Raw genomic sequence first — 15368 nt, forward strand, 5'->3', positions numbered from 1 at the left:
AATCAGACACCCAAAAAATATACCAAATTGGCAAACACCCCAAAATGTCTATTAAATTGGCATAATGGTATACTCCGTTAGTAGATTCCGTTAAGTCATCATTAGGTAATTCATAATTCCTAAATTGCCCTTAATGTCTTGTGACTTTACAATATCACCTTTTATCACTTTTGTCTAATTCTTATAATTTTACAATGCTGGCCCAAGTGGAATGAAATCCTAATTTGATAATTCCAATTAATAGATACCTGTCATCCATCTTCTTCCTCTAAAAGGAAGAAAGAAAAAACAAAAAAGTCATCATCTTCCATTGCAAAACTCCTGTTAGCATGCCCTAAAGCCATCAATTGGATCATCAAGAAGGCCAATGCCTCAATAGACAAGCTCGCCCAGCATCTCTCTTGGACCCCAACCACTACCACCACCACTAGCAGTACTGCAGCAGCTCCTTCCACAAGTAGTGCTACTAATCCAGTTGAGCAAAGGCCAGAAAGAGGAAAACATGCTTCGTTCTCTACACAAAACCAAAGCTCCATTAGTTGATTCAAGTAGGAGGCCAATGGGGGCTGCTGACCCAAAGGATTCTGGCTACGATTTTCAGCATCAGAAGCAGGTGAACAATCCAAGCACAGGTCTAGCTTCCTTCTGCTTTCCCTAGATTTTGACACCATTGCCCACACCATAAAATCCTTCTTCCCAACAGGCGCTGCCACATCCCTGCACTCCAGTAATTTCCAGAACTACCCACCAGACTTAATTTCTAAAAACAGTAACCAAGCCCAAGACCTTCGTCTCTCCATTCACTCATTCCAAGATCAATTCTTCTTAACCAGCAGCAGCCACACCACCATCCACAGCCCAATCCTTTAGCCAAAATGGAATACAGGCAGCACCTCAGGAAGAGGTGAAGGAGGATTCATTTTCCATTCTCCACTGCTGCCTCAACCTTCTCTTGGCCAAATCCAGTTCTTTTCTCATAGGGGACCCCTTCAGTCCAGTAACTCACCTTCAGTTTGCGCTTGGATTGACCAGCAGATTTCTGCCTCCAATCATCATAATCATCCGGCAGCTTCAGTTCACTATAACTGGCTTCAGATGTGCTTCTGGTGAATTCTTCAGCATCCCTGCACGAATTCAGCTGAAGAGGAGCACAATGCTGCGTCTGACAAGCCGTCCACAGGCTCCTCTGCTTCTTGCCATTCATTTAACAAACCAGAATTCTCTCTTCGCATTATAAATCTCCTCTACTTTCATCCTTAAAATGTTTGTTTTGGTGCACTTTTCTATCATATGCACTCCCTTACCCTCTTCTTCTGCTTGTTCTCATAAGGGCGTATGTCCCAAAGAGAAGATAGTACAATTTGATATCTTTCTTAATTATTTAATTTTAGTTGAAGCCATTCTAAATTCAATTTTTTGTTCACAATTCTGATTTTGGTGAATGGGTAAATGTAAGTTAACTGGAGAAGTAGAGTCTTAATTTTTATTTAAAAAAAAGAGAGAGAGAGAGAGAGAAGAAAGAAAGAAAAGAAAAGAGAAGAAGAAGAAGAAGAAAGAGAGAGATCAAAGAGGAGAAATGAGGAACGGAGATAGTAGATTTTGATAGAGGGTATATTGGTTAATCTAAGTTATAATATATTAAATCGGGTAAAATTGTAATTATAATTTTTAGTATAGGAATACTACTAAGGATATATTAGTCTTTCCCTCCAATTCAATTCACCATTTAATGGAAAAGGGGGCGGTTACCAATTTAAGAGACATTTTGGGATGTCTTTGCCAATTTGATATTTTTGGGTGTTTCTGATTTTTGCTATTTATTTTAGGGTGTCTTTGAAAATTTTCCCTTTTTATTATAATAATGTTCTATTAGAGCAAATGTTGTACCGAAATGGACAGGCAATTCTCAGCCCTAATTCTAGTCTAAACCTAACCCTAGACCTCCTCACAATTAGAGATCCAAGCATTGGGACCCAACCTGACCTAGCAGCAGGGTTCCTTGAGAGTTTTGAGTATTTTATCTGCTGTTTTCTGAGTTTCAACCTAAGACAGAAGGGTTTAAGGCCTAGATTGCTTCTGGTTCAATTCAAGAGGGTCCTGAAGATTGGTCCAGACCCTGGGTTACATCACTGGTACTGGCTGTAATGCCACATGACTTCTCATGGGCTGAATCAAATAACAAAATAATGGTAGAAATAGAGTCCTAATAGAATTCTGCTTCTAACTAAACCAACTTGGACTGGACTAGCTCTGCCCAAAAGGACCAAAATGCCCTTGTTGATTGAAAATTACTCCATGCGAGGCTGGGCCATAAGGTGCTGGCTTGCAACCCTAGGCCCAATTTCAACCATTTGAAGCCCTCTTGGGGTGGTCTTGGAATTTCACATCAGACTCCCAGAAAACTTATGACTTGGATAAAGAAACAAATACGCACATTAAATCATGGAAATCTTACAAGCTATTAAACTGGCAAATAGATAAGCAATAAACTATTCAACCCTTAACCTAAATTGGACCATTTACTAACTTATATTGAACCAGAGCTGAACCATTGGTTCAATTGAGTTGACTAAGAGACTTAAAAATAAACAAAACATAAGGAATTTCATGTTCATCATGTACCCAAGTTTTAGGTCCATTAAGTTGGGGAATTACGTGGGAACCCATGGCATGAAGGCCCAATACCTACATGACCCAACCCAGGACCTATTCCTACAAAACAAAACAAAACAAAAAAGAATCCAATTTGGTGGTGAATCTGCATCACGACGAGTTTGTCAAAACTTAATATTCAAGTAAGTGAAATACCCTCCATGTATGTCCAATTATCCTCACGTATATCCATAAAAACATCAACTCTGCAGTGATCCAACCACTATTATCAGCATGGTACAAATTTTGCAGACCTCACTGAAATAAAATTCGAACCGAAATGAAGTTGTCAGTTGACTGATATTTCGGTGCTTCAGTGAAATCTTATTGAAATTTCAAGAATCTCACGGGTTTTAATTGTAAATTGTAATTGAGAATTGACTACTTCAGGGATGTTCTACTTATGTATTTGTCATGTACATCTTAATGAAATTTCAATGTTTCCTTGATTATCCATTGAAATTGCTTGTCATTTATGCCAATTGATACTTCAACCATATTTAGATTTGTGAAAATACAACAATCAGTTTCATCCATATACAACCGAGCATGTGCAAATCAAGAAGACCAATTTGTATTAAGTTTTGGTAAGAAAATAACCTTGGAAAGGTGTTCATTGACCTTAAACTAGGTTGTCCACCAAAAACCAGGTTAAAACTAGCACTAAAAGTTAAAACGCACCAAAACCATCAACTGTAGCCTTGCACAATCTTGTACCAGGTTTTGCCTGAATTTTGAAATTTCGGGGTCTCAACTTGGTCCAACCACCAAAACAGGACGAATTTTTTCAAACCTTGACTATGAGTCTCCCATAGTCTTGGATTCTACAGCTTTCTTCTGGCAAACTACTTCCTGCCTGACATGTGAACAAGGGCCTACAAATAAACCTGCCACATGGACAATTTTTAAAGCTGTTCAGGAAAGCCTCCTAAGCAGACTGTATGAATGTGTACTAAGTCCATGACAGTTCATATTTATTTCTGGTTGCAGATACAACCAGAAAAAAGGGGTGTTGGTTTGGCAGATGATACAGCTAAAAAGAAAAGATTAACAAAGGGAAAAATAAACATTTTCAGAAGCGTTACAAATGACATTAGGGTAATGATCTTAAAGGAGACTTTGATAAAATGTTTGTAAGACTTGTAACACCTAACACAGCAGCGTATAACTCTTTTAAATGTGCTAACAGCTTTGACAAAGTGCCCAATCTGAAGGTACCTATCCAATATTTTTTTAGCAGACTTGGCATGAAATCATTCAGGCTGAATGATTGGCAATAAAACAATCTCATTGCTCAGCCCAAATGTCTGACAGGAAACAAAGAATTGGTAGTCAGGAGCATTGACCATGGCATTTTTGCTTGATGGTCTAAACAGTTGGGACATAATCCATCATAGTTCAAGTTCCCCCAGAAAAATCGCTGTCTATCCAATGGTCAGAACTGCCACAGTATCCTTCCATGCAATTCAAACAGGTCTCACACAGAGCTTGGCAGGTGGATGAAAGAAATGCATTTGTAGTAAGTCACAAAAATATGAAGAAACTGGTAGTTCACGCAACAATGTAGAGACTAGTAGCTGTACCTGAACCGTGTCCAAGATAGATTTCTTCACATCCTCTAGTCCACCAACATCTTCCCATTTTACATTAGGCACCTATCACAAGTATATAGTGTCAACATCCCCTATACAAGCTGTGAAAAAGATGTTTCCGCCTGGGAAATGAAAAAATTGTGTTCATTCATAGGATTTGAAGTCCAAAAAGAGCATCTTAAAAATTCTTCAGAGAAAATTTACCCAAAATACACCCCAGAAAAATCTTTTGGTTAACTGTAAAATTACCAATGACAATAGCACATCAGGAAAAACTGATACTACATGAAATTTCAGAACTTATATCACCTTTGGAGTACCCAATGCCGATGCATTCCTCTTCTTCGATCGTTCCAGAGCTTTAGTCAAGTCTTCTTTCCCCAGATCCTGAGTTGTATGTTCCTGAATCAGCTTAACCTGGGCCGAAATGTTACCACAATTGTCTTTTCGCTCAGCCTTTTCATTTATACCATTAAGTCTAGAAATTAGATTTGCACCAGCATCAGCAATTAAAGCACGAATGTCCCTTGGCATGAAACCAGATGTCTGTCCGGCTATATCCTTAATAAGGTCCTTCCGATCACTCTGCAAGGAAAAATTGTATGACACATCAAAATCAACGGCAAACTGGAGCCTGGAACTTTCCTTGAAGAGATTCGGGATCTCAACATTTCATGAAGTCTACTCCTAAAAGGACTTTATTATGAGTTATGACAAAAACCAACTCTTAAAATTTCAGTCACTAAAACCAAAAAGAAGCATGAATATTATACAGTCTATGAAATGGTTCATTATAATATCTTGCAAGTTGCAACCAGAGAAAAATCTAGTTTGATCAACTTCCAAGGTCAGAACTGCCAAGAGAGAGAGCCCAACCTACACTTAAAGAGTGTCATGTACATCAGAATTCATTCTGGTTTATACTTGAAAGGGGTAAAGCTTGAATTTGATTAGTAGATCATAAAAGCATAAAGGATAGGTTCTGTTCACGTACATGAGGAAGGACTTCCAAAAGACTTCGCATACATTCGGAGAGCATTTCCACCCTCTGTTCCTCATTTAGAGGGCCCATGTTTACTTCATGGCTGAAGCAGCGTCTAATACCTGGTGGTAAACCGTCACAACTATCAGCAGCAACAATAAGGAGCACTCTGTGGCCCGTTGTGATTTGAGAATTATCCACATGCTGATCCAGGAAGATGTCAGAGTAAGCACATTATCATCTCTAATAATCCTACAGAACAAAAGGCTTACTCAGGGCCTTTCATAAAATTTATTTCGCAAAGTCATCTTCTGAATTGAAAAATCATAGAGATAAAAGAAATGGACTTGGGATCTAAAGGAATCTGCAAATATTCTGTTTTATTAGTTCATACTAGTGAAACTTTTGCCAAGACTGTAGAAGTTAAATTCTAGCAAGATGGATGGTGTGCATTATCTGGAGACTGTTTCCAAAAATAAGGAAATAAATTCATAAGCCACTAAAGCAGAAACCAACTTGAGAAAGATTTTAGTGATTGACTCTAGATGCCAACTACCTATCACTACCACAAACCCCTTGATACACGTTAATCAGAAACCTAAGCTACCAATTTCAGAAGCCATGTTCAAAAATGTTAAATGTGATATAAGCAAAATATGACAATGTTACAAGTCTCTACAGTTCAGGGATACCAATTTCAGGTATCAGGTCAAATTTTATTTTATTTTTAAAATGAGGTACATGTACAGCGAGTTTTAAAACATTGTTCAGTCCATATAGTGGAACCAGCAGACTAAGCCTAATACACAAGATTAGACTGAAGCAACAGAAATCAGTGCCACCTATCAATCAAACTTATACCCAGTATGCTGATTTGCATTTGGAGCTAGTTAGATTGCAGCAGGGCCAAGATCCTACCTGTTCAGAAGTTTGGTTTTTTGCCACTGATGATGCAAGAAAATCTGCCACTTAATTTGTCTTTCAGTAACAGTGGGTAATCATTCATATGTGTGCAGATAAGATTGTACCCTCTCCCATCTTTGTAAAGCAAAACATGATAACTGACATTTGTATACCAACACTACTGCTGCTGCTGAATGTGTTTAAACCACAACTTCGCCCCTCTGAGTTGCCTTGCACACTCAACATCTCAAATGCACACTCAAACGTTCATCCGTACACCCAAGAATGCTCTGAAGTGATAGATGATTTTCAATGTCAAATCTCTTATCACACCCCACCCCACCCCCACCCCGCGCAGCTGGCCTAACTGGGTTACCCATGGAACTGCCTGCCGTCAATATTTAATTTCCACCATTTCTCAATGGCAACATCCAGTGCACTTCAAAATTCAAATGGCATCCTCTGTTGCCTCGGAATGAGCTTAACACCTATTCTTCAATTATTATTAGTCCTCGTGTAATATAAGAGCACCTCCTGTTGTACACGATGGAATGGGCAATTCATTTTGGAGAAACCCATCTCCCTTCATGTAGAAAATCTGCTATGTGTCCCATAACCTGTGAATATATCCACCAGCAGCAAAGTACACTTCTCAATTGCTAAAGGGCCAAGCAGTTGGTCCTTCCAGAATTTTACTGTTTTGCAATTTCCCAGTCCACTGATCACATGCAGAAGTTGTTAACCAAGTTTTTCTTTCCTCATGTAATCTTGAGGAGCCTCAGTAGGAACTTTTCAACATTCTATCTGCATTTAGGAAGCGAGCTCACACAGCAAAGCAGGGGTAAGGCTGCCTAGAAAGTCCCATTATGGATTTTCATTTTTTAATTTCCAAACTAGTGGACATAGGCAAGCAACGTTTACATCACGTAGGCAATGAATACCAAGGCCACCCTCTTCCTTTGATCTACAAACATGATCCCATTTAACGGTTACTGTCTTTCCATTCTCAATGTTCATGAATTTAAAGTAAACGCAAAGGCAAGGTATCATGTAGCCAACAAGTCGATCTCAGGGAGATATACCACTTAACTTTAATCCTCTTAATGGTAATGCGAGAGTGAGAAGTTATAATAAAAAATATAAAAAAATGGTTAATTAATTACTTAAACTAAATTAGTGGTCCTAACAGAGTAACATATACATCTAAAGAATTGAATCGTGAACAAAAATAACCTAAGACCATCTAGAATGAAAAAAAGGGATAAATAAAGAATAATAACAAAATACTAAGTGGAACAACAATTAAAAAGGGAAACCTTAACCAAAGAGAGGCATGACTGTAAGCACCTCTGACCAAGGACCTAGGGGATGGGGAAAGAGTAATAAAAATAGCAAAAGAAAAAAAACAAAATAATAGATACACAAAATAATAAATAAAAATGGAACCAAAACCAAAAAGAGACACGATTGTAGGCATCTCTGATCGAAGACTCAGGGGGTGGGGGAGACAATAATAAAGTGTTGAAAAGTAAATCCTAAATTAAGAAGAGAGAGGGGTAAATAGAAGCAAGAATGGAGGGGGGAAAGAAGATTATTGACGAATGCTTTCTTGAAATCTTAAATAACAAATAAAAACTTGATTGATTCGAAATAGACCCTAACAACCAAATCTCGAGTAATCCAAATATGGAATTGTTAGACCTAGAGAAAAACAAATCACTTCGAACTTGAAACTTGAACTTGAACTCGAAATTGCATTAATTGAAATATAAAAAGTACACTTTCATTAATTAAAGACAAGGAACAAATTTCGGTCGATATGGGAATTTAGACCTTGCAAAAGGCTGAAATTCCCATAATAAACACTATAGAAATACTATTTTACTAAAAAAACCATTGAAAATGTAACATCCAACTTTCCAAGTATATACTACATATGAGAAGCGAGAATGTTACTAATTACAAGTGTACTCTATTCAATGTCTCCCTCTTCCATCTGCACCCCATACAAATGACAATACAAGTCCTATGATGTTTGCCCCATATAGTTGTCAACGTAGTCAACAGCTGCAACTCTGTACGTGGCCTCATCCACATGTCTAAGATTTCCTAACGGTGGGAAGTTGTGAATCTCCAAATAAGGAACTGGCTCAACTGCATATGGAAAGATTGATGGTGGGCCTAGTGGCTATGGAATAGAGTGGAAGATCTGCTCAACAGAAGGATAAGGTCCATATTGACAATAAGGTCCCAGTGGCTAACTCCAATAGATGACAGTGGGAGGGACACCAGGAGCTTCATAGGCTGCTCCATAACCATAAGGCTCCACTAGTGGCTAACTAGCCTGACCCTGATTCTGATAGCCAGGGGGGACACCATATGGTCCATAACCATAAGCTCCATAAGTCGACCCAATAGAACCAATACTCTCCATGGCAATATCATATAAGGACTCTGCAAGCCTATGCCATCCGGATCCTCTGGAGGTGGAGGAGTATCTAGAATCATCAATGCTCATCGATCTCATAGATCCCACCAAGCTCTCGGCATCAACCGAATGGTAGGACCCGTATGATGGCGTGTCCTCGTGCTACAGTCGTGCTGTCTCCCCTTCCCCTTCCTTGAATATGTAGAGGAAACATTTTGGCCTCGAGATGCAGCTCCAATATGGTCTGAATCCTGTGTCGCATGGGTGAACTGACTCTCGCCTGTGAATCTCGGTGGTCATCCTCCCCCCTTAACTCTCATGTATTGCCGGTGCTAGTGGTCATGTTGGTCATGGTGGTGGTGGTCTGTCCCTAGGATCAGCTGAATCCTGATCACGAGGTCCAACACCCTCCTCATCTCCTCCATCATAATCATCGTCATCGTCATCATCACCACCATCATCATCATCGCCGAGGCCTGAGTCACATCATCCTTAGTGTGAGGCCAGACAATCAAATCCTCACTCTGAATGGATGCACTAGGGTGTGGCACAAAGGGACGTGCAGGCACTACATGTGCACTCCCCTCCTGGGCCATGAAGTCCTCCACATCAACCCCCATCTCCTCTGGCAACTGTCTACTAGGACGACCTCCCTCCTCATCCAGCAATGGCTCTCCACCCAGATCCAGTCAACTACTGGGTTATCATCATCATCCATCTCAAATATGTGAACCAACTCGATATTATTACTCTCTCTGTCCATCCCCTGTCTAATATGATCCTCTCTCAGTCTCATATTATAGTGTATGTAGACTAGGTCCTCTAAACGTTTCACACCCAATCGGTTGCGCCTCTTCGAGTGAATGAGGCTGAAGATGCTCCAATTTCGCTCACAACCAATGGCAGAACATGTCTGGGAAAGCACTTTGCTTGCAATCTCACTCAACTGGGGTGAGTCACGTCAAAATTGCAACCACCACTTAGCTACAACAAACATAGACTCCAAGTCATTTCAATACTTAAATAACTAAATCAAAGATAGAATATAATAATTAACTATATAATGAAATAATGAATGAACCTACCCCCGGGGGCGGATTCCCGTCCCGATACGGCCAAGGAACGACCGAAGCTCCCAATGGCATCCCTAAATGCCTTTATCTAATATATAAAGAGAAAAAACAATAACTAGTTACTAGGTTAATGACTTAGTATAAAACTATGAATTGTGAATATCAAATGATTCAAATCACTATCTCACCTCCATAGGATGATACTTGTTTATATGGATCCGGTTCCAACTTCTCCACTACAGTTTGGACGGCATCCATCAAATCTTGCCTCATCCCAAGATTGTCCTTGTAATGGTACTTGGGATTTAAATAGTATGTTGTGTAAGAAAAAGTATATCATAAAAGGGAATAAATAATGCTTAATAGTGTGATAACATAATGAAAATTATTAAATACTAGACTTAACAACTCACCAGCCTTATGCAGTGGATGCCATCTAACTTGGATGATTTCGAGGACTTTCTTGTTGCCGTGTGGGTGGACCTGAGCAACTTGCTGCTTCATCCTTTCTACTACAGCAAATATGTGTGGTAGGGTAGGTTTTCTCTATTGATCTACCATCCTCAACACATGCACCACAGGCTCAGGCATCTTCACCACTATCCTCACATTATGCCAAAAAGTCTCATCGAGTATGGTCAACTATGCTCTCCTTCCTCCCACGGATGAAGAACCCTCCCAGCTAAACCACTACTTTGATGCAAACATGCTCCTAAGGCCAGTTTTCCTACTCTCAAAGCTCTGCAGTGCTATCCAATTAGTAGCAAATTTGGTTACGCCTAGCCTCACTAAGTCATCCTGACACTTGTTCCTCATCATCTTTAATGCATATGTGTGGTTATAGATGAAGGTGTTAACTTGTCGAGCTTGCTCCACGGTCTTCTTCACAAGCTTGACCTTTCCAACGTCCTTCAGCATTAAGTCAATGTAGTGAGCAACACATGGAGTCCAAAAGAGCTTATATTTGTCCATCCATCAAGCCAACACTACAAAGTCATAAAGTGTACATGTAATGTAAATATATGTATTTAAAAGTGAAAATTAATACTATATGTTTAGATACTGGTGTTCTCTTGCATCTTCAACCCAGCTTTCTTGTAGTTGGAGCCATTATCAGTCACAATTTGGACCACATTTTCCACTCCAACCTCCTTCACCACTTGCTTTAATAATTTATAAATATATTTTGCATCCTTCTTATCACCGGATGCATCTACTGACTTGAGGAACACTGTCCTCCCATCATAATTCAACATGAAATTGATAATGGACTATCTAATGGGACCAGTCCAACCATCAACCATTATAGTCACTCCATAATAAGCCCACATGGGCTTTAATCCCTTAATATACTCATTTAAGTCATCTTTATACTTAGGCAAATAGACATTATATAACTCATATAGTCATATGGAGTGGGTCCCCCTGTATGCCACTCCCACTTTGCCTATCTCCTCAATCATATTTCTATAATAGGGCCCTTGGGTTGTATGTGTTGGAATACTATGGTAATAAGCCCATTTGGAGAAAGTCATCCCCACTTTTTCCTTCACGCTCCCCCATAAGTGCTTCAACTTTCTCTGCTTATGCTCAAGCCTCGCAAATAGGGCCAAATCATTGCGAAGAATCTCCAGATCCGGATCTGTAGGATGTGCTAAGGAAGCTCGACCCCTTGTAGGGGCCCGTGGGATAGGAACCTCCTGCCTCACACTCTGACTCCTCATAGAGACTTGGGAGCCGCCTGTGCCTCCTATACCTACTGGCTCTCTAGAGGATCCACAACCAGAGACCTCTGTTGCCTCCTCATGTCATCAACCCTTTGTTGCTCCCTACTCATCATCGCCCTCTTGATCTATTCGGCCTTTGGTTCAGGGTCACATCCATACTCTCCTGGCCCATCTAGACCATAATCCTCGGGATCTGGAAGGTCATCTAATTCTAAGCATGCATCCTCGAACTCCTCCCTTTGTGTTCTCTTCTCTTTCCTCTTTTGCTTTCTCCCACTAATATATGAGGCCATTGCCTTCTTGACCTCTACGGGCACCTTTTGGCACCCTACTACATCCCTATTTCCACCAACTAGATGCACCTTCAGTCTAGTGGTCTCACCTCCTCCTATTTGTTTCTTGCAGTAATTACACTCGCTCTTCTTTCTATCAGTTGTCAGTGGCCTCCCGTGTTGCCAAGCTATATCTAGCATCTTTGAAAGAGAGTGCCTGATACAAGAAATACACACTAAGTATCTTAAAAAGCTCCACAATATGCTCTAAAAATGACATATATGCTTTTAATAATAACCTCCTATTTTTAAATATTAAAAAAAAAAATTATATATATATATATGACATACATGCTTCTAATAATAACCTCCTATGTTTTTAAATATTAAAATATATATATATGTAGTTTTTAATATATAAATAATTTAAAAATATATAAAATATACACTATCTATCTTAAAAAGCTCCACAACATGCTCCAAAACTTGCATACATGCTTCCACTAATACTCTCATATTTTTAAATTTAAAATAGAAATTAATTAGTCTTTTTAATATTTAAATATTTTTTATTATTTAAATATATATTAAATACAGTAAAATTACATAATTAATAGGAATAAATTAATTCAACACCATCACAGCAATATGGTGTATCAACTCTCACATACATTAATTTCAAGCTCATACATCTACTATACATATACATTTTTAGCAAAATACATAATTTACTAAATAATTTTTAATAACAGAAAAATAAAAAAAAATAGTAGGAAGAATAAAAAATTAATTTTGACACTACAAATTCATAGATCAACACTCTAAAGTAAACATACTTCATTTGGAAGCAATCTAAGATGATTTAAGGCACAAACAAAACAAAAATCAAAAAATGAAGAAGTTGGTTACTCACCTTGCAAGATTTGAGAAAATGCACAAATGGAGGAGCAAATCTATTGTTTGAATGAAATGGAGCAGTAGAAATTAGGTGAAATGAGGGATGAAAGCAAGAGAAATCAACAAAAAATTGAAAAGAGGGTCGAAATCACCCTGGCAATATCGCTCGAAACAGATAAAATCACCGATAGGTCAAAAAAATGGTCGACACAAGACACTTTATAGGCTAGCAATGTGTCATTTTCGGCTCGATACCATATCGGGCCGAAATATCATGTCGTATCGACCGAAATATCGGTCGAATTTCTGTCAATACGATACGATACAGAGCACTTTTCGTGCCTTTCCTTGTGTTTCGTTTCGATTTCAAAAACGCAGGCATTTTGACGAAATTTCGACCATTTCGGTCAAATTTTGTTCCATGATTAAAGAAACTAAATAACATAAAATAACTATTGCATTAAATAAGAAATTGAAACCTAAACATCCAAACTAAAAACTGAAACCCCCAACGAGGGAGAAAAAGAGAGAGAAAAAAAAAAAAAAAAAAAAAATAAAAAAAAAAAAAAAAAAAGAAGGAATTAATGTTGTTGGGGGGGGGGGGGGGGGGTGTGGGTGGGTGGGGGGGGTGGGGGGGGGGGGGGAGGGGGGGGGGGGGGGGGGGGGAGGGGGAGGAAGAGAAAAAAGGGGAAAAAAAAAGGAAAGGGAAAAAAAAAAAAAAAAAAAAAAAAAAAAAATATAGAGAGAGAGAGAGAGAGGAAGAAAGAAAGAAAAAAAAAAAAATAAAAAAAAAAAAATGAGGTAAGAGAAGGGGGGGGGGGGGGGAGGGGGGGAAAAAAAAAAAAAAAAAAAAAAAAATTAGAAATAAAAAAAAAAAAAAAAATAATAATAATAATAATAATATAATAATAATAATAATAATAATAATAATAATAATATATACACACACACACACACTCAGAGTGGACGGAAAAAGGGAAAGTGGATGGAGAGAGAAAGAAAAGGAGAGAGAGATTGAATGGAGAAGGAAAGGAGTGGTACGTTTGGAATGGACTAGAATGGAAAAGAAAAGAGAGAGAAAAAAAATAATAATAATAATAATAATAATAATGCTAATAAAAAAGTAACCTAATGAGAGTGAGAAAGGTATTCCTAATCTTTAATTGCTTGTGGACCCCATACATACACTTGGATTTTTTTCCTTTTTCAACAAAGAAACAAAATTCTTACTAATCTTAGCCGTCAATCAAAATTGCCTTCTTTACTTCAAAGATATGCTTGGAGTGAGACGATCTGGCTCAAAATAGCATCTCGATCCAGTCGTGGCCCATCATGCTCAGAATCAGGTATCTCCATACATGAGAAATCAAATTGAACCTCTTTACATGTAAAATAGCATCATTAGCATGTATTGTATTAGAAAACTCCAAATATTCGCTTAACCCCTAAAACATCCTAAAATCTGCAAAAATAACAAAAAACCCAAGGTAGCTCTACTCTAAGTGTGTAAAATGCATGCTTTATGCCATAAAATTTTATACATAACTCAACTTTCCTAGTGCACAAAAAATTCATAATCCATGTACTAACTGACCACTAATATACTGAGAAATTATGAATTGGTACACTAGAGATCACTGATCGAATTAATTCCAGCCTCCTTGCATGTGATAGGAGTTTCCCCTTCCATCCTTGCAGACGGTTTTTTATTTTATCAAGGACTGACAGTAGTTTTCCCTAGAAGGTTTTCCTTTAAACAAATACATCCCAAGATATTCACTAGGAAGGGATGCAGACACAATATGTAGAACCTCTGAAAAATTCTTTCTATGTGGTGCATCCTTTCCAAAAAATGATTTACTCTTCTCGTAGTTTATTTTTTGGCCTTCTATCTAGCATGACCTCAAACAGACCTTATTGGAAGGCAAGAATCCATACAGTCGACCCCATTTAGTTGGGACAAGGCTTACTGCTGTTGTTGTTATTATTGTTGATGTTTATTTTTGGGCCTATAAACTCTTAGTACCTCTTAAAGAAGTCTTCTAGGATTTTCATGTACTCCATAGAAGCACTGGAGAAAAAAAATTAGACATATCATCAGCAAATAAAAACAGAGTAGGAAGCTCCACCTCATGTGGACCTGATAGGGGTCTCAGTTGCCCATCCACCACCAACTTCTTTAAGTTCCTACATATTTATTCTTCTGCAGTGATAAACAGCAGGGGGGTAAAAGGTACCTAGTCGTAATCTTCTCCTGACACTAAATTAACCAACCACACTACTCAAAAGCAAAAGTACTAGAGTAGATAACATAAAGCAGCGAACATTTTCAAACCATTTTAGTGTATAACAGCAAATAAAAAGTCCCATGAAACTGTGACATGGGCTCTTTCAACATCGAGCTTCATACCCAATCCCCCACCTTTTACAGTTGTATCCATCAAGTTTGCCAACTCAAATACCAAGTAGGTATCCTCTGTTATAATTTTTCCTTTTGAAAGGCCCCTCATTCTTCAGAAATCAATTTTGGCAGTCAAAAGTGTCAACCTTGTTGTCAATTTGTCATAACCATGGAGAGCAACTTGCAGAATAAGTTTGCCATGCAGATTCATCAAAATCCCTCTAAGCTTGCGGCTCCTTCCACCTTCAGAATTAGGGTTGTAAAACAGTTATTAACACCCTCAGGAATGAAACCACATCTGAAGGAATATTGCACTGCCCTACACATCAAGATGAATTGTGTCCCTTTACTTTCTTAAGAAGGATCCTGGTAAGCCCCATCTGGCCTTGGAGAGCTCTCTGGATCCAAATCCCATTAAGGGTATCAGTTTGGTAACAGTAG

General features: G+C 38.5%; 1 protein-coding gene and 1 pseudogene across 1 annotated transcript in view; one reads left to right on the forward strand and one right to left on the reverse strand.

The window, feature by feature from the left end:
* The window catches only part of PEX6 (peroxin 6), a 49763-nt gene that overhangs the window by 12832 nt on the left and 21563 nt on the right, over nucleotides 1–15368 (reverse strand). The window contains exons 6-8 of the mRNA XM_089163570.1: nucleotides 5239–5430; nucleotides 4554–4829; nucleotides 4236–4307 (exon numbers count right to left, since the gene is read on the reverse strand). Of these exons, the coding sequence (XP_089019696.1) occupies nucleotides 4236–4307; nucleotides 4554–4829; nucleotides 5239–5430 (540 nt within the window). The remainder of the gene's footprint in view (nucleotides 1–4235; nucleotides 4308–4553; nucleotides 4830–5238; nucleotides 5431–15368) is intronic.
* LOC149010950 (transcription factor TCP4-like) lies at nucleotides 65–1260 on the forward strand (annotated as a pseudogene).

The sequence above is a fragment of the Hakea prostrata genome, chromosome 7, assembly GCF_041222555.1.
Source record: "Hakea prostrata isolate BN-2017 chromosome 7, UWA_Hpros_2, whole genome shotgun sequence".
NCBI classification, from domain to species: domain Eukaryota; kingdom Viridiplantae; phylum Streptophyta; class Magnoliopsida; order Proteales; family Proteaceae; genus Hakea; species Hakea prostrata.